Source organism: Asterias amurensis, chromosome 12 (assembly GCF_032118995.1).
Source record: "Asterias amurensis chromosome 12, ASM3211899v1".
Taxonomy (NCBI): Eukaryota; Metazoa; Echinodermata; class Asteroidea; order Forcipulatida; family Asteriidae; genus Asterias; species Asterias amurensis.
Genome location: NC_092659.1, coordinates 18,429,089 through 18,447,483, shown reverse-complemented (window position 1 = coordinate 18,447,483; position 18,395 = coordinate 18,429,089). Strand labels below are relative to the sequence as shown.

At 38.7% G+C, this 18,395-nt stretch overlaps 1 protein-coding gene across 2 annotated transcripts; it reads right to left on the bottom strand.

Moving 5' to 3' along the window:
- Positions 1 to 585: 585 nt before the first annotated feature.
- On the bottom strand, positions 586 to 17,639 carry LOC139945081 (protein Wnt-11b-2-like). Of its 2 annotated transcripts, none has more exons than XM_071942335.1 (6): positions 17,160 to 17,639; positions 12,708 to 12,943; positions 4,640 to 4,941; positions 4,127 to 4,229; positions 2,304 to 2,493; positions 586 to 1,746 (listed from the first exon to the last, which is right to left on the bottom strand). In XM_071942335.1, exons 1-6 carry the CDS (start codon positions 17,246 to 17,248, stop codon positions 1,572 to 1,574), a joined length of 1,095 nt encoding a protein of 364 aa, XP_071798436.1. In that variant the 5' UTR covers positions 17,249 to 17,639; the 3' UTR covers positions 586 to 1,571. The 2 variants fall into 2 exon arrangements, with proteins under 2 accessions (XP_071798436.1, XP_071798437.1); XM_071942336.1 differs by lacking the exon at positions 17,160 to 17,639 and adding an exon at positions 13,353 to 13,417.
- Between the last annotated feature and the right edge of the window lie 756 nt (positions 17,640 to 18,395).

Here is an 18,395-nt window from a genome sequence, read left to right as displayed (position 1 = left end):
ACGACCTTGTTGAAACTTGACAAGCTCACACGACACTGTTACCGTGGCTTTTGGTGTTCGATATTTGGCATGGTGTAACCCCCCCCCCCCCCGGCCCAGTTTGTCGTTGTGTCTTCGTTTAGTTCTTGCAGGAAACCACGGGAAGTCTTTCCAGTGTTTTTTAGAGGGGTGCTTCTGTACAAGACAAAAAGAGTGTGCTAAGCATGGAGGAAGGAACATGGTTACAGTATAATTATGGGCACATTTGGAGGCCGAATGGACACGTGCCAGCCAGATATCGAACATGGTATCAATAATTGTTACTGGCCCGTGAGGTGTCGTGTCACCGGGCCGGTGTGGCAGGAGATTATGTCTCTCCAGAGATTCTGTCCCCACATGGCGAACTGTGTACACATTTCTTCTGATAGCGCCCTCTTTTGAATCATCTTCCTTTAGCCCATGTTAATTTCCCCAGTGGAAGACAAGGTCTCCAGGAAACAGATTTTGTCTTAAATCAAGTCAAGAATTATATTCTGAATCATTTCAACAGAGGGCTCCCTTTACGCAAATCACCTAGTGGCTCAATTTGTTTTAAGATTTCTTTATTATTAATTAAAGCAGGAACGAACATCATTCATTTACATTCATAAAACGCGGATCAATCCTGACCCTTGAAGATTCTGCGACATTAAATTTGTGTTCCGTGACATGTTGTCCTGGTCAAATAAGTGGAACGGGCCATGGTGACCCTAAAACGGGCCAATCTGACTCGAAAATATACAGCCTACACTGATCTTTGTTTTGATAACTGACCCCTGACTCCGTGGGCACAAAACAGCACATTGTGACAATATAAAAGAAAAATAATATATGAACACATGTTCAATTTACTAAAAGATCACTATTCAGCAAGGCGTTTATCATAGAAAGATGTCTCAATAGTAATTATATACATTTACGAAAAAGTACACAATGGGAGACTTTTGAACGCTGGGTGGCAGCAGACTTACCAGGCACACTTCCAAGAGCATGATGAATTTATTTTCCTGGTGATTCTGCTGCCACCTAGAGTTCCCTAAAAGTCTCCCATTATTGTTCATTTGGAAAATAATTGAATCAGTGGTTATTATAGTATTATTATTTTATGCTCTTATTTACAATTTCCATACCGGGAGACTTTAAGCGTAGTATAGAAGGGAGTCTAACTCAAAATCATCTTGAAATTAAATTTACAAGTTTCAAGCGAGGCCGATGCCAATGGTTTGAGTTCCTGTCGTTAACCTTGAGTGTAATTAACCTGATGGTTAACTTGAATTGCTCCCCGCTCTCACGAGTGGGTTCATGTGACGGCAGAGTTGGTTCACGTGGTTGATTTAACTTGACGGGCTACTTCTTGGTAGCACAGGCATAGTGGCAAAACAAGATGTATCTTGTCAGCACGACCAGGTTTTGTTTCAAGTGCAGGGAGCTTGGATGGTGGAATGGCGGCTCAGTGACCAAGAGTAAGGATGTTTTAGCGTCAAGAGCATCACTGAGTCATGGATTTGAGCGTCATTTAAGATCCATCATTTCATTTACGTCTTGTTTCAAGACTACAGGCAGACAAATTGCTCCACTGTTTGCGTGCACTCATCGCACGTGACGTAACAGCACCAGTTGTATTTGCATCGACACTGCTCGGTGACCTCTGACACGAGTCTTTCGTAGCCTCTGCCGCAGCACATCACTTCACAGCCTTCGCTACGTGGTGAAGTTCTGTTGCAAGTTCTGTGAGGAAAATAATGATCCGTCATTGGTTAGCTATCATTGTGTGTTAATTTGGCTTCCGGGGCTGCATACTCCTCAGGAGTTGAGATGGGTACGGAAATCCCCATTGAAATGATTTACAGGAGGCCTGAACAAATGGTTGTAAAAGTAAAGGCGTTATAACATGTTGGCTTTAAAAGCCTCCTATTACGAAACATGGTGGTGTTAAATTGGATGCCGGGCGCCGCTGCCTGGGCTGCATACTCCTAAGGAGTTGAGCTGAGATAGGTGGGGAAATTCCAAACGAAAATGCTTGTATTAGTATATTTAAGCGCAATGTATGTTTGCTTAATGACCTCCTCTTTAGAAAATTTAAAGTTTAAAGAGTCAATGCCCCCCCCCCCCCAACGTGGGTTTACCAATATCATTTCATTGCACAATTCTGTGATTTCGGTTATAAACTTTGTTATAATGCAACGAAGAATATTTCATTCAAACAAAACATTATGATATTCTTAACTTAATTTTATTTAAGGTTTGATTTTCTTTTCTTCGAATTTTAGTCTGTGAATAGTCACCTGCCACGCGTGCCGTATGACCCATATTTGATATTCTGCCTGCAGTAGTCTGGTGAAGGAGTTAAGAAGATGAGGTCAAACAGTGTGAGGTTCTTGCGCTGTGGATCTCTAGGGACTAGTTCCCGCCTCACCACTGTCCGGCGATATGATACCTCCGTTGCGCCTGAGTACTTCCGCTTGAGCGCCGACCCTGTGCCAAAGATGGAGACATGTTAATTTGACTGATGATGCTACACCGGAGACATTTTGCCACTCTCAGTCAAGAGGGTCCTAAAGGTAAACTCAGTAAAGAAACGCAAAAATGACACTCAATATATAAATGTATAGATGGCCCCATAGCTAAATCAAATGAACACAACGGGGACTCTCTGTTAAAGGGACACGTTGCCTTGGATCGGTCGAGTTGGTCCATGAAAAGCGTTTGAAACCGATCGTTAAAAAATGCATTGGTTTGAAAGACTGATCTTATAAAAGTGGGAATTATACGAAATTGATGGTTTTCCTTTTACGTCGTGAACTAACAGTACACGGCACGCCGTTTTGTTGAGTAAAGTTTTTGACTCCATAAAATGGCCGACCGTGTAAGTTCGTAAAGTAAAAGGAATTGCCACGCAATATTTCGAGGCATATATTTTGTGTGAATTATTTTATCATACTTTTAAAACATCTTTCTAGCCATAATATGCACTTCATAACAATCTGTTTAAAACGCTTTTGTATGGACCAACTCGACCGATCCAAGGCAACGTGTCCCTTTAATGCAAACATAATGGTAGCCAAGAGTAAGCCACATAAAATGTAGATGGCCTTATCCAGGGGCCAATTTCATAGAGCTGCCTAAGCAAAAAAATGGCTTAAGCACGAAAATAGCTCGCTTATTTTACACATGTTACTGGCAAAAATGTCATGCCATATACATTGACTAGTATTTAGCTGTTGTTAACTTAGCATAACAATTGAGTGGAGTCTAGGCCGGTAATCTGATTTTACTAAGCAATGAATTTTTTGCTTAAGCAAAATTTTGTGCTTAAGCAGCTCTATGAAATTGGGTCCAGTGCAAGTCTGTTGCAACATGTCATCCTAGCTCAGGCATTAGTGTAGATCTCTAATCATTTTTATCCAGTTAGTATAATCGAGATAAGTGGTTTACAGATAAGGCTTGGCAGGCAACAGACCGTACATAATAAATCTATAAAGAGGTGTGCGTGCTTAGAGTACACATTTCATGAATAATGTAAATTGTTGCACAACACGCGCGCACACATATATCACTACTGGTTGCCAACTGAGGTAGAAAAATCGCGCCTTTTTTGCGAATTAATGTCTGCACGGATTGGTTATAAGCATAACTTCAATGGAAATGTTAATAATACACAAAATACCAACCATTATTCCTCGCATGTTAAGTGATAACGACAACCCAATACTTATATGCATACACTTATTAGTAACCTACCACACAATCTAAACATCGCCGCGGACTGTAAGTTACTTCGGAATTTGAATTATATCCCGCCAAAAATTTTCACAAGGTGTAAAGAAACCGTTCTCTGGTAGGTGTTTTACCTATCAGTGATCTCCCCTTGTCTGCATCACTGTTTTAATTTCTATGTACATTTGGTGGATGTTTTTAAATTCCATACTCAAAAATATTTTTACCTCACAAACAAATAATAGTATTATGCGACTAGGTTTACTATACTGAGCTTATAATAAAATGCCGATTGTCAGCACAAGTTCGCAAAGTCTAGATTACTGTATAATGATAACGGTTATTGCGAGGTCGTCGTCTACTGAACATTTGATAACGTTAGAGGGCGTACCTACGACTGAGATGTTGGGAAGGGATTGCCAGCAAGTCTTGAGGTTGCATGATCCAGATACTCCGTGGCATTTACACCGTCGCTTCACACTTGACTGTATCAACTGGAAAGCATAGACAAGAAAAGAACAAACATTATACTAGTTTTCTTTTGGATACTCGAGATATGAATTATAATGGACACCGTTGTATAAAAACACCGTGGTCCAATAGTCAGACTGCATGATGACTTGCAATCACAAGGTTGTAGGTTCGAATTCTACCGCTTACCACTGATTTCAGATGTCTTGGCTCCAGCATCTGTGTTTCTGTGTATACAGCCAAAATGGTGGCGGTTTTGCACACTCATAACGGTCTTGCACAGGGGCAGGGTTCTCTCGGTTGCCTGAGTATTACCGAAATAATTGTTCCATGTATTTTGGCAAACGTAACAAACCCCTTTGTTTAATCGGTTTACTTTCATATTTAAAGTGTTTGAATTTTAAGACAAGTGAAGTTTAAATATCAGACTTACTTTTATGCCAGCTCCATTGTTATGCAGATTCATCCGCGACTTTGGATTGTCTCTGTTCCTATTGGTCAATAGAGGACCGTTTGCAAACCTTCCTGTAAACTCAACAGCGTAGTCTACGTTGTCGCTGCAGCCGCCCCAGCGGAATGTCTCTCTTGCGTCGTTAGGGGGCGCATCTCCACTGTCTTCGAACGGCAGCTGCCCGCAACCGCACCGCGACAGGATACCAGCGCTGCAAGAGATTGCGAGTGTGTGTACCAAGCTTGCTGCTGATAGAGCCTGGACGAAAGCTGCTTCCCTGGTACCTGTTTAAGAAATAAAATGTCAACATTAAATATTATTTGGCTTAGTTAATCAACTGTTGCGTTCACTGTGAGTGGTAGGGCACCATGCCGGTTCGGGGCATTAATTGGGCCACATGACCACACATTGTGTACCTTTGTGTTCAATTTATATTTGCCTTGTTATATGTCCAATGTTTCATGGACGAGCAGTGGGCAATTTAGTTAGTTTGACACAGGGACGAGCAGCGATTATTAATCATAAAAATTGTGACTTCATTGGAGAAGGTTTGATCTACATGCACCGGTAGATGTTAGTTTCCAAACGCCAGGAGTCGATCGTTACACGTGAAAAGGATCCGAAATAACCACACTGTTAAGAACGCTTTTAGACTTGACCAAGTCCGTGCAGCATTTCTCGTGTTGCGAGTGGATGGGACCCACTGCAGGGGTACATACGTATCACTCTCCACGTTGCAAAACTTCTCAACACAAACGTACGTTATCAATTAAGTTAAGGCCAATCAAAAGACTGGTCAATTCCCTTTCAGTACACAAGAGATTCATCTAGTTCTGCTGATTTTAATATTTAAGACCGAGAGTCCCCCTAAATTGCTTCATATACTGTGGCAAGTCACTTTGCCGTGCGTACAGTTTAAGAATTCATTTTATCATAGTTTGATAAAGCTCCATTGTATTTATTTGAGATTTTTAAAAATTAAAGACCACGCGAGTCCCTTTGCAGCATAGGCTACTGTGCGTGTGTAAACAACGTTCACCGCTGTGCGCACAGTTTAAGATTTCATCAACGCCACGGGTCGATTTGTAAAACGGTTTATCAATACGTTATCATTCAAATTAGACCAATCAAAGACAGTCATTCCCTAAACAAAGGATTCATGTAGCATTACTGATTTTATCATAATTTTATAAAGCTCCGTTATATTTATTTCAGATTTTTGAAAAGTACACACCGCGAGTCCCTTTGCAGCCTAATTTATCTGTGTACATCGCTGCTGTGCGTACAGTTTACAATTTCATCAACGCCACGGGTCGATTTGTAAAACGGTTTATCAATACGTTATCATTCAAATTAGACCAATCAAAGACTGTCATTACCTAAACAAAGCATTCATGTAGCCTTACTGATTTTATTATTATTTTATAAAGCTCCGTTATATTTATTTCAGATTTCTGAAAATTACACACCACGAGTCTCTTTGCAGCATACTGTGCGCGTGTATTACACCGCTGTGCGTACAGTTTAAGATTTCATCAACGCCACGGGTCGATATGTAAATCGGTTTATCTATATGGTATCATTCAAATTAAACCAATCAAAGACTGCCATTCCCTAAACAAAGGATTCATGTAGCATTCCTGATTTTATCATATTTTTATTAAGTTCCATTATATTTATTTAAGATTTTTGAAAATTACACACCACGCGTCCCTTTGCAGCATACTTTATGGTGTACATCACTGCTGTGCGTACAATCAACGATTTCATCAACGCCACGGGTCGATTTGTAAAACGGTTTATCAGTACGTTATCATTCAAATTAGACCAATCAAAGACTGTCATTACCTAAACAAAGCATTCATGTAGCATTACTGATTTTATCATAATTTTATAAGGCTCCGTTATATTTATTTCAGATTTTTGAAAATTACAAACCACGCGTCCCTTTGCAGCATACTTTATGGTGTACATCACTGCTGTGCGTACAGTCAACGATTTCATCAACGCCACGGGTCGATTTGTAAAATGGTTTATCAATACGTTATCATTCAAATTAGACCATTCATAGACTGTCATTACCTAAACAAAGCATTCATGTAGCATTACTGATTTTATCATAATTTTATAAAGTTCCGTTCTATTTATTTCAGATTTTTGAAAAGTACACACCGCGAGTCCCTTTGCAGCCTAGTTGCCTGTTTACACCGCTGCTGTGCATACAGTTTACAATTTCATCAACGCCACGGGTCGATTTGTAAAACGGTTTATCAATACGTTATCGATCAAACGAAGCCAATTCAAGACTGTCATTACCTAAACAAAGCATTCATGTAGCATTACTGATTTTATCATATTTTTATAAAGATCCGTTATATTTATTTCAGATTTTTTAAAATTACAGACCACGAGTCCCTTTGCATTATACCGTGCGTGTGTATAACACTGCTGTGTGTACAGTTTACAGTTTACGACGCCACGGGTCGATTTGTAAAACTTTTTATCAAAAGGACCCGCCCTTTGATGGTCCTTCGATTATGTCGTCCTACAACTTACACGAATGCAGAAAAAGATTGTTGGTGATGGACCGGGAGCAATGGTTTTCATGTATTCAATTTCAAGTAATGAAACAAACAACTTCACTTATATCTAAACTGAAGACACGCTTGGTTTAAAAGTTGTTTCCTGTATAATGTAAAGGCAAACACTCTTCACACCTTAGCAGTTGAACATCTGCCAAGATTTCTGTCACACAATACAAAATCAGGTCTTGGTCAGTTTCCAATACATGCCTCCCCCAATGAATAAATGTAGGTTTCCTCGGTCAAATTTGGCAATTAATGAGCAGTGGAATTAACTTTCATGCGCTGGAATTAAAGCTGTTTTGCCTCTCCAATTGTGACTGCGTTTCAAATTTAGAATTCGGCCCTTCAATTTCGTATTGAGTCGAGTTATTAAAATTCCTTTAGCACATCAATTTAGCGTATCGTCATTCTTTTTCGAGACACACAAGCTTGAAGAAGCGTCTGCGAATTTCAATGCTGCTTTGTTGAATTGTTAAATTGAATGACGCTGTCCCCGCAGCATTACAGTTTTTGACTAATCATAAAAACGAAATTACCCTTTTCAGTAGCTTTCGATTTCGCGCGAATTAGAACAGGTTGTTGATGGTTAAATTGGCTGCTAATTTGCCGAAATTGACCAAGAAAATCTATTAATAAATAAATAAATAAATAAATAAAATAAACAAATAAAATATATAATGAGTAAGGTATAAATGGCCTTAGCTTTCGATCCAAACAGGACCTTCTTCGGAGGCATAAAGTACAAAAAGAATTAATAAATAAATTTAAAAAAGAAAAAAGAGAAAAAAAATTAACACCGTATGGGCAGGGGTGTGATAGGTTGTTGACATCGAAAATAAACTAATAAAAAAATAAATAAAAATAATGTGCAAAGCGTGAAGCTTGCGAGCGCGAAAGCATCCGAATGCGAGGCATTCTTACACTAATTTTCTTTGGTTTTGAAAGCCCACAATCTGGGGTGTTTCATGTGGTTTTTATCTAAGTTAATTTTCTCATGAATTTTATCTTAGTTATAAAATCTATTAATTGGAATAAAAGAGAAAAAAGAGGATTAATCACACCCTGGTAATGAAAATATAATAAAGACAATCAGATTTAAAGAAAGTACGGAACAGTTGCCTACAATTTTTTTCAGTCAATTTTAGGCCATCACGTCAAACACAAATAAATCGTCTGCTTATTTGACAAAATTGAGTGTCTTCACTAATGACATTCATACTATCGCTCTAGATATATTATTTTTTACAGAGAAATCAGCAACTACCTGATTTTTCCCCCACATGTACTTATGGTAGTCCCGAATAACATGTGAAAGTCGTCAATGGTAAAACTGGCAAAGTACGAGTTTTTTTAATTATAGAAAATAATTATTGGAAAACAGCGCCCTCTATTGGTCGAAACTGGAGAACTGTGCACAAACTGTACAAAACAATGGGCAAATCACCATGCACAAAAGAATTGGGAAATTATTTAACTGTTTCGTCCAATTGAGTGCCTTCGCAGTCCTTGATAGCCGGTCTGTGCTGGCTTACTCACTTACATCATAAATGAAGGACAGCCTTCCTCTATGCTTTATCAAACCAAAGTGTTTCTGTGTCGTATGTGAAAACATTACTTAATTCCCCCCTTAATTTTAATTCAATTGTTTTAATACTATCACCAACAAAACTTTCTGAACCTAATTTTGGTCATTTACTAAGTTTACGGAGCTAAGACAGGCCATTTAAATTTTAACTAAATGAAGAACTTGATATAAAAAGAGGATATTGTATGGAAGAGCCACACATTTTTATTTCTCACCGATTTTTGTTTGTTCCTTCCTTCTCTAGATGCCACTTTCTTATGATACAATATTCAAAAATCAGAAATAAACAGAATGGAGCATTATACAAATGGGATAAAATCAGTAATACTAAATAAATCCTTTGTTATCGTATTGATAAACCGTTTTACAAATCGACCCGTGGCGTTGATGAAGTTAATCTTAAACTGTGCGATAGCGGTGTTGTACACACGCACAGTGTGCTGCAAAGGGACTCGTGGTCTTTAATTTAAAAAAGAACTGAAATAAATATAATGGAGCTTTATAAAATTATGATAAAATCAGTAATGCTACATGAATGCTTTGTTTAGGTAATGACCGTCTTTGATTGGTCTAATTTGAATGATAACGTGTTGATCAATTGTTTTACAAATCGACCCGTGGCGTTGATGAAATTGTAAAATGTACGCACAGCAGTGTAGTACATGTGCACAGTATGCTGCAAATGAACTCGTGGTGTGTAATTTTCAAAAATCTGAAATAAATATAACGGAGCTTTATAAATTTATGATAAAGTCAGTAATGCTACATGAATGCTTTTTGTAGGGAATGACAGTCTTTGATTGGCTTCATTTGAATGATACCGCATTGATAAACCGTTTTACAAATCGACCCATGGCGTTGATGAAATCTTAAACTGTGCGCACAGCAGTGTAGTACACATACAAAGTATGCTGCAAAGGGACTCGTGGTGTGTAATTTTCAAAAATCTGAAATAAATATAACGGAGCTTTATAAATTTATAATAAAATCAGTTTTGCTACATGAATGCTTTGTATAGGAAATGGCAGTCTTTGATTGGCTCCGTTTAAATGATAACGTAATGATAAACTGTTTTACCGAATCGACCCGTGGCGTTGATGAAATATTGTAAACTGTACACACAGCAGTGTTGTACACACGCACAGTATGCTGCAAAGGGACTCGTGGTCTTTAATTTTCAAAAATCTGAAATAAATATAACGGAGTTTTATAAAAAATATGATAAAATCAGTAATGCTACATGAATGCTTTGTTTAGGTAATGACAGGCTTTGATTGGTCTAATTTGAATGATACCGTATTGATAAACCGTTTTACAAATCGACCCGTGGCGTTGATGAAATCTTAAACTGTGCGCACAGCGGTGTTGAATACACACGCACAGTAGCCTAAGCTGCAAAGGGACTCGCGTGGTCTTTAATTTTCAAAAATCTGAAATAAATATAATGGAGCTTTATTAAATTATGATAAAATCAGCAGTGCTACATGAATGCTTTGTTTAGGTACTGACTGTCTTTGATTGGCTTCGTTTGAATGATAACGTGTTGATAAACTGTTTTACAAATCGACCCGTGGCGTTGATGAAATCTTAAACTGTACGCACAGCAGTGTAGTACACATACAAAGTATGCTGCAAAGGGACTCGTGGTGTGTAATTTTCAAAAATCTGAAATAAATATAACGGAGCTTTATAAATTTATGATAAAGTCAGTAATGCTACATGAATGCTTTTTGTAGGGAATGACAGTCTTTGATTGGCTTCATTTGAATGATACCGCATTGATAAACCGTTTTACAAATCGACCCATGGCGTTGATGAAATCTTAAACTGTGCGCACAGCAGTGTAGTACACATAAAAAGTATGCTGCAAAGGGACTCGTGGTGTGTAATTTTCAAAAATCTGAAATAAATATAACGGAGCTTTATAAATTTATAATAAAATCAGTAATGCTACATGAATGCTTTGTATAGGTAATGGCAGTCTTGGATTGACTTCGTTCAAATGATAACATGTTGATAAACCGTTTTACAAATCGACCCGTGGCGTTGATGAAATCTTAAACTGTGCGCACAGCGGTGTTGAATACACACGAACAGTAGCCTATGCTGCGACAGGACTCGCTTGGTCTTTAATTTTCAAAAATCTGAAATAAATATAATGGAGCTTCATAAAATTATGATAAAATCAGTAATGCTACATGAGTCCTTTGTTTAGGTACTGGCAGTCTTTGATTGGTTTCGTTTACACAATAACGTGTTGATAAACTGTTTTTACAAATCAACCCGTGGCGTTGATGAAATCTTAAACTGTACGCACAGCAGTGTTGTACACACGCACAGTATGCTGCAAAGGGACTCGTGGTGTGTAATTTTCAAAAATCTGAAATAAATATAATGGAGCATTATAAAAAATATGATAAAAATCAGTTTTGCTACATGAATGCTTTGTATAGGAAATGGCAGTCTTTGATTGGCTCCGTTTGAATGATAACGTAATGATAAACTGTTTTACAAATCGACCCGTGGCGTTGATGAAATTGTAAACTGTACACACAGCAGTGTTGTACACACGCACAGTATGCTGCAAAGGGACTCGTGGTCTTTAATTTTCAAAAATCTGAACTAAATATAACGGAGTTTTATAAAAAATATGATAAAATCAGTAATGCTACATTAATGCTTTGTTTAGGTAATGACTGTCTTTGCTTGGTCTAATTTGAATGATACCGTATTGATAAACCGTTTTACAAATCGACCCGTGGCGTTGATGAAATCTTAAACTGTGCGCACAGCGGTGTTGAATACACACGCACAGTAGCCTAAGCTGCAAAGGGACTCGCGTGGTCTTTAATTTTCAAAAATCTGAAATAAATATAATGGAGCTTTATTAAATTATGATAAAATCAGCAGTGCTACATGAATGCTTTGTTTAGGTACTGACTGTCTTTGATTGGCTTCGTTTGAATGATAACGTGTTGATAAACTGTTTTACAAATCGACCCGTGGCGTTGATGAAATCTTAAACTGTGCGCACAGCAGTGTAGTACACATACAAAGTATGCTGCAAAGGGACTCGTGGTGTGTAATTTTCAAAAATCTGAAATAAATATAAGGGAGCTTTATAAATTTATGATAAAATCAGTAATGCTACATGAATGCTTTGTATAGGTAATGGCAGTCTTGGATTGACTTCGTTTAAATGATAACATGTTGATAAACCGTTTTACAAATCGACCCGTGGCGTTGATGAAATCGTAAACTGTTCGCACAGCAGACTCGTGGTCTTTAATTTTTTTAAATCTGAAATAAATGTAATGGAGTTTTATAAAAATACGATAAAATCAGTAATGCTACAGGAATCCTTTGTATAGGGAATGGCAGTCTTTGATTGGCTTAATCTGAAAGATAACGTATTGATAAACAGTTTTTAACAAATCATCTTTTAGTTGATGAAGAGTTTGTATTCTGTGGCTACACATTGCTTTGTTGTTTATTTAAAAAATCTGGAAATATACTTTAAAAATCAGCAATACATGACCCCTTTGTATATTAATGGTTGTGAATAAAAATAAATAAAACAAATGTCTGAACTTAAGAGCGAAACTCCAAAACATCGGTGTAGCTACCATACAAAAATACACAAACAAATCTTAGGGAGAAAAAGCTCAAGGAATGGTAGCGAGTCTATGTATTGCTGCCCCGTTTGACGACTACCGATTACATCGGATCCTTTCGAGTAGCGATCGACTCCTGGCGTTTGGAAACTAACATCTACCACATGCACCAGTTACTATAGAATCTCATTAATACTCAGAATTAAAACATGTCCAAAGATGGCCCCTAGAGGGCGCTGTTCAACTCAACACCCACAATAGCTTACCTTTATCCAAGTCCGGAGTGAAGTTTGGTGCGGATACGATACTGCTGCAGTTCCATCGACGGTCCTGGAACTGTTCTTGACACGTGTCAAAGGTCACAGTCGTAGACTCCACTACAGCCGACATGACGTCGAGATTTCTTTTGCAAAGTGACGTCTGAGGGGAGACTAGCAGTCGTGTTGATTTGCAGACAGTTGCATTCGCCCATACCGTGTTTTTATGGTCTTTTGTTAATGCTCTGGTAGGGGAAAAAGGCAATAGCAAATCAAACGATTTTCCAAAGAGAAATGACTTGACAGGGATAGGGGAAACATAGACACAAACACTCCAACAAACAAATAAAGAAACAAACACCCCCAACAAACAAAGACAGAAACAAACGTCAGAAAATAAAGAAGAAAAAAAAGAAAAAAAAACGTCCATAACAAACACCCAAACAGACAAACATTCACAAGGATCACCCTAACAACCCAGCAAGAACTTCCCAAGCCTAAAGACTTCAAACACCGCGCTTCATTTAATGGTAGACGTTCAATTCAACTGTGTCACCAAAACGAGCACAATGTTTTGGGGAAATCAGAGTTACCTATTTTTTTTTCGTCTTCTAATAGTTAAACCACGGCAAGGTCTTTTCATAGTTCCATTACCCGGGAGTCGATTCAGAGTTGATTCCCACAAGGGTCTATCATTGGTCCTAATTGGCAGGTTGACATTGACGCGTTTGTTATGCCGGACACGAACGGTCCCTGTGAATTAAGGATGAAATCTTAAAAGGACGTGAAGACCTTTTGATGGTGTCAGTTTGATGTAAAAGGAGGTCAACTTGCATACAGATATCAATACTTGTTTCCTGTTCATTGTGTGTTTTGTGTGTGAGTCCATTTTGAACCCTTGAGATTTGTAAAAGTTACGATAATTTGCCGTTGAACATAATGTGCTGACAAGCTATTACAGAAGAGCACTGTATACCCAGTCTGATGTGGGAACACCCCCCCCCCCCAATGTTGAAAATGGGTTAATTCTTCATACTACCGATCAAAAACATCTGCATTCTAGAGATGTGGGTGGCATGGTTGGCTTGTACGTAAAGCGCTCGCCTCTCACCAAGGTGACCCCGGTTCGATTTGCGACCGGGGTCATATGTGAGTTGAGTTGTGCGTTGGTTCTCTGCTGTGCCACGATGGTTTTCCAGACTATCCTGTTTTCCTCCCTCGGGAAAAAAAATCAAACACTCATAATGAGTTGATGTGGCTGGCAGCCAAAGGCGCCCTTGCATGCCTGCTTCTCGAACACGTTGTAGCCGCGTCCTTCGTAATATTCAGCTTTTAGCTGCGAGTAAGGATGCAGGAGTATTGGGAGCAGAGGGTAAAACCCAAACAAACTCATGTTTTCACATGAAGAGAGATTGATACCTTTGAGACGATGTTAGGAACATCCAAGAAGAATGAAGAACAGGCACAGTAGGTAAAACTATAAGAATATTATGCATTCACACACAAAGGGAGAGAATCTTTGAGATGACGTTATGTACATCATTGGGCACCGTATAGGTAAGACAACATGAAACACATGCTTTCATATGAAGGGGGATACCTTTGAGACGACGTTAGGCACATCAAAGATGCAGGAGTAATGGGCAAAGTGGGTAAGACCATAACAAACTCATGCTTTCACATGAAGGGGAATTATACCTTTGAGACGACGTTAGGCACATCAAAGATGCAGGAGTAAAGACTACACAATACTCATGCTTTCACATGAGGAGAGAGATGCTTTTGAGACAATGTTAGGAACATCAAAGATGAATGAAGGAATAAAAGGCACAGTAGGTAAGACTGTAAGAATATCATGCTTTCACACTCAAAGAGAGAGAATCTTTGAGACGACGTTATAGGTTCATCATGGGCACCGTATAGGTAAAGACTGGAACTCATACTTTCACGTGAAGGGGGATACCTTTGAGACGATCATGGGTGCAGGAGTAACGGGCAAAGTTTGTAAGACTTGAAGAAACTCATGCTTTCACATGAAGAGAGACTGATACCTTTAAGACGATGTTAGACGGCCATAGATGCGGGAATAATTAGCACAGCGGGTATCAAACTTTACAGTTATCCTTAATCGGATTGCACCTGATTCTAGCTCAACCGGTCGGTGGATTGTTGAACCCTTTACAAAGCGGCACTCTTACCAGTGATTTAATCCTCTTTATACGTACCGCACCGAATCCTTAATTAGTCCCCAAAAGTAAAGCCATGTCTGTCTCCAGTAGGTGATCCCAAGTCAAACTTCCAATCTTTCTTGGTGCGGGTGGTGGGTGTGATACAGCCCCCTCGCTAATGAGCTCTTGTGCCCCTAACAATCCACCATCGTGGGTGTGTAATTGTGACACCATTATGGATCGGCCTTTTCAATATACGTCTTGCTGGGAGGCTTTTGGGCCAGGTGTGGTTGATCTAAGAGGCTGATCTGTTAGGGTACCACTCAAGGGCCATTGTAAGACCATGGAGGTAGAAATAGAAGACATTCTTATCAACAGACATGTTTTTCGGTCTGTTGCATATAAACACGTTGTGAATAGAGGCATGTGGTTTATCATTTTCGATCCGGTAATCTGAGTTTCACGTTGATCAAACCCGTAACCCATACATGTGATAATTGATTACAATACTGAAAACTCAAAATTCAAATACATTTTTAGCAAAAGTTATCACTTTGATAAAACGTAAACCACCGTACTTTTGGTTAACATAAGATGAACTCTTTTCCCTCCATCTGTGTACTTGTTGTGTTGCTGTATGTTCTTGAGAAGAGTGAGTGTAAATTATGTACAATATTTTGACTAGAATCGATTTAAATACTACTTCATTAATCTACAACCCTGCTCATAACTCGTTGCCCAAAGGCTTCGATCAATGTTGTACCTCATTGATGGGAAAGTTTAGACTATTCAGATTATTTTACTCATTTTAGCATTACTCGTTCGGCCAAGAGCTCAACTCAAATGCAACAATACAATAAAATAGTTTCTTTTTCAAGAAACTAAAGATGTGATATGTTCATGCACAACAATATAAATGCCATACCAAATAAATTGGAATCAAGTGACTAGGCAAACTCATTCTGAAATGGCCATCTTAATGAAAAAAAAGTGAACCAGATTTCTTTGACTCATTTCTGAAGAGTCCCAAACAAGTTTAAAGTTTAGTGGTAACAATATTGAGCTGGGAATGGGAAAGTATGTTTTGTTGTCAGGGGCCCATGCATGGAGGTATGTCCTTCCTACATGGGTGGGCCAGGCTTTTTGGCTGGGACTCTAGAACTCTACGATGATGGAAAAAGTTCATCAGATGGCCGTGTGGGAATTCTACAAATTAGTGCTCGAATTCATGTCCTCAAGGAAATTAAAATGTAACATGCCTTCCACGTTGGCGGGACAAGCCGGCACAATCGACATTCTTTCACTATTCCTATAATATGTTACAATGTACAAGCGTGTGTGTTGTGTTGGTTAGACTTCGAGACAGACTCTGCCAGGGTCGAAACGTCAGGCCGTTAACAACTGTTTTATTCATTTTTAAGGTAAATATTTCGACTATTTTGGGGGCATTCGACGCTGTTCCTTTGTCGATAAAGCACTTGTTTAGAATTAACAAAAAAAATGTATTACAGACTGACACATTCACACATAATTTGGTGGTGGAAAACTTCCCTTTGAAATAATTTTACCTGGAATGCTATAGACTTTCTGAGGAATGAATAAAATAAAATTGTTTAAACAGTGTGATGAAGTGTTTCACTATTTCTTCTGACTCCGGTGGTCGATTGACAATTTTTGGTTTTTCACAGGTTTGTTGTTTCATTGATTCTTGGGTCACACACGATGTGAACCGTTGACAATCTTATGCCATTCTTGACCGCGCGCTTTCAAATTACAAATCATACCTTTTACATAAAAATGAACCCGCTACAGGCGGTATTTGAATTATATACAACTATCAGATCTGACAATATTCACGATCATTTTCCACATATTTTTGCTTGGAAGGTGGGAATCAGGGCTTGTATTACCTCTTAAATTCGAGTTCAGAATGGCTTTCCATATATAGTTTATTTTACATCTGTTTATGGTATAATAAACATATTTATAATATTATTTTATGACAAATAATATCAGTCTTTTATAATCTACCTATCTACATTTGTATCTATAATTACTATTTCGTAACAAGTAGTATCCTCATATCACAATTTCTATCACCGTACGTGTGTGACCTTTTCTGGCGGTTCTGTCATAAAGATAGGCTGTAGACTTGACTCAAGTCCCAATTGTATTTGACGTTCATTCCGTAGTGTGTCTCAACCCTAGGTTTATACGAGTATGCTCGAAACATTGCTTGTGAGAGTCCATTGTACACCTTGGATACAGATAATTAAAAGTACTTTATACTTACATCCATTTCAGTGAGGAGGCCCTTGATGTGAAGGGAACGATCGCAATAAGAGCTAAAACAACCAAGGCAAACATCTCATTCAGGAGCATCTTCAAACACACGGAGAAATAACTCCTCAAACAGTTCTGTCAAAAACAAAATGTCCAGACAGTGTGTTCTCGTCTTCGTGGAAAAAAAAATACTGTATCAATGATGAGGTTTTGGTATTCCCTTGTCAACTTGCTTTAAGGACAGTCTTCTTTGTACTATAATTAAGAGCCCGCAGAGGTGGTAACACCCATCCAATAGCTAGAATCACTGCAGGCTATTTTTCTTGTCCGTGACAACATGTCATCCTTGTTTTTCCTGTAACGGCTGACGCTCGCCAGCGTTGTGTGGTAGTCTCTTAATTAGGAGATGCTCTCTAAAGCTTTTCCATCCCTGTGATGACGAAGGTACCTCAACAATCCCCCGCGGGGTCGGACACCTAATTTGTGAGACGGTTTTTAAAAGGATGGGTCATTTCGGGATCCCTTTTGAGTGGTGGTATCTTACCACCGAGTTGTGTGGCGGTGAAGGGGGATGGGTGAAGCTGGTCAAAGACCGGGATTTGTGACACAAGGAGCCTCCTATTAGATCACTGTCACTGGGGTCAATCAAGCGTTAGACACCTGAGAAGTCAGCGACAGGTGAAATGTTGGTCTTTTGCTGATGCCTTATAATTCCCTCTCCTCTTTCGACATGAAGAATGTCTTGGGTTGACCACTGAGTGGTTTCTTCTTGTACAGACAGATACTGCCACTGGGCAGACTTTTCAGAGCTATGTCTATAATTTGATGCATGTCTGTCAGGAATCGTTTAAATTGCTGTAAGTTTGTTTCCACCAAGGTGGTTTCGAGGTTAAAAAGTTATTTTGAAGTTAAGACATCAATGTCTTTTTAGAAAGAAAAAAAATGTAATTTTAAGTCAATTGGTAAAGGTTAAAACTGCATTCAAGAAACTGTATTATGTGTCTTTTCACACAGCGAAAGGTTGTTATTTATGATTAGTCTCACAGTTAGTTCCCTCAATTTTGTGGGTCAAAACGTGATCAGGCTTGAACCATAATAGAGAGCCCAATGAAAGTTATACTGTCTGGTCAATGATGGACTCTCGCAACATCGTTCCCATGGGTGATCGATCTTGCCCATAGAGCAGTCACATTAATTTGCGTTGTTTTCATTACCAGGGGTGAGTGACGAGAGGTGTTGATTCGGT

Bases quoted from the DNA above. Each gene is read 5' to 3' on its own strand.
- LOC139945081 (XM_071942335.1), bottom strand. From the start codon at position 17,248: ATGCTCCTGAATGAGATGTTTGCCTTGGTTGTTTTAGCTCTTATTGCG. The intron at 12,944-17,159 runs GTAAGTATAAAG...TTCCCCTACCAG, and splicing joins GCCTCCTCACTGAAATGGAT to AGCATTAACAAAAGACCATA. The intron at 4,230-4,639 runs GTAAGTCTGATA...TATGCTTTCCAG, and splicing joins ACAATGGAGCTGGCATAAAA to TTGATACAGTCAAGTGTGAA.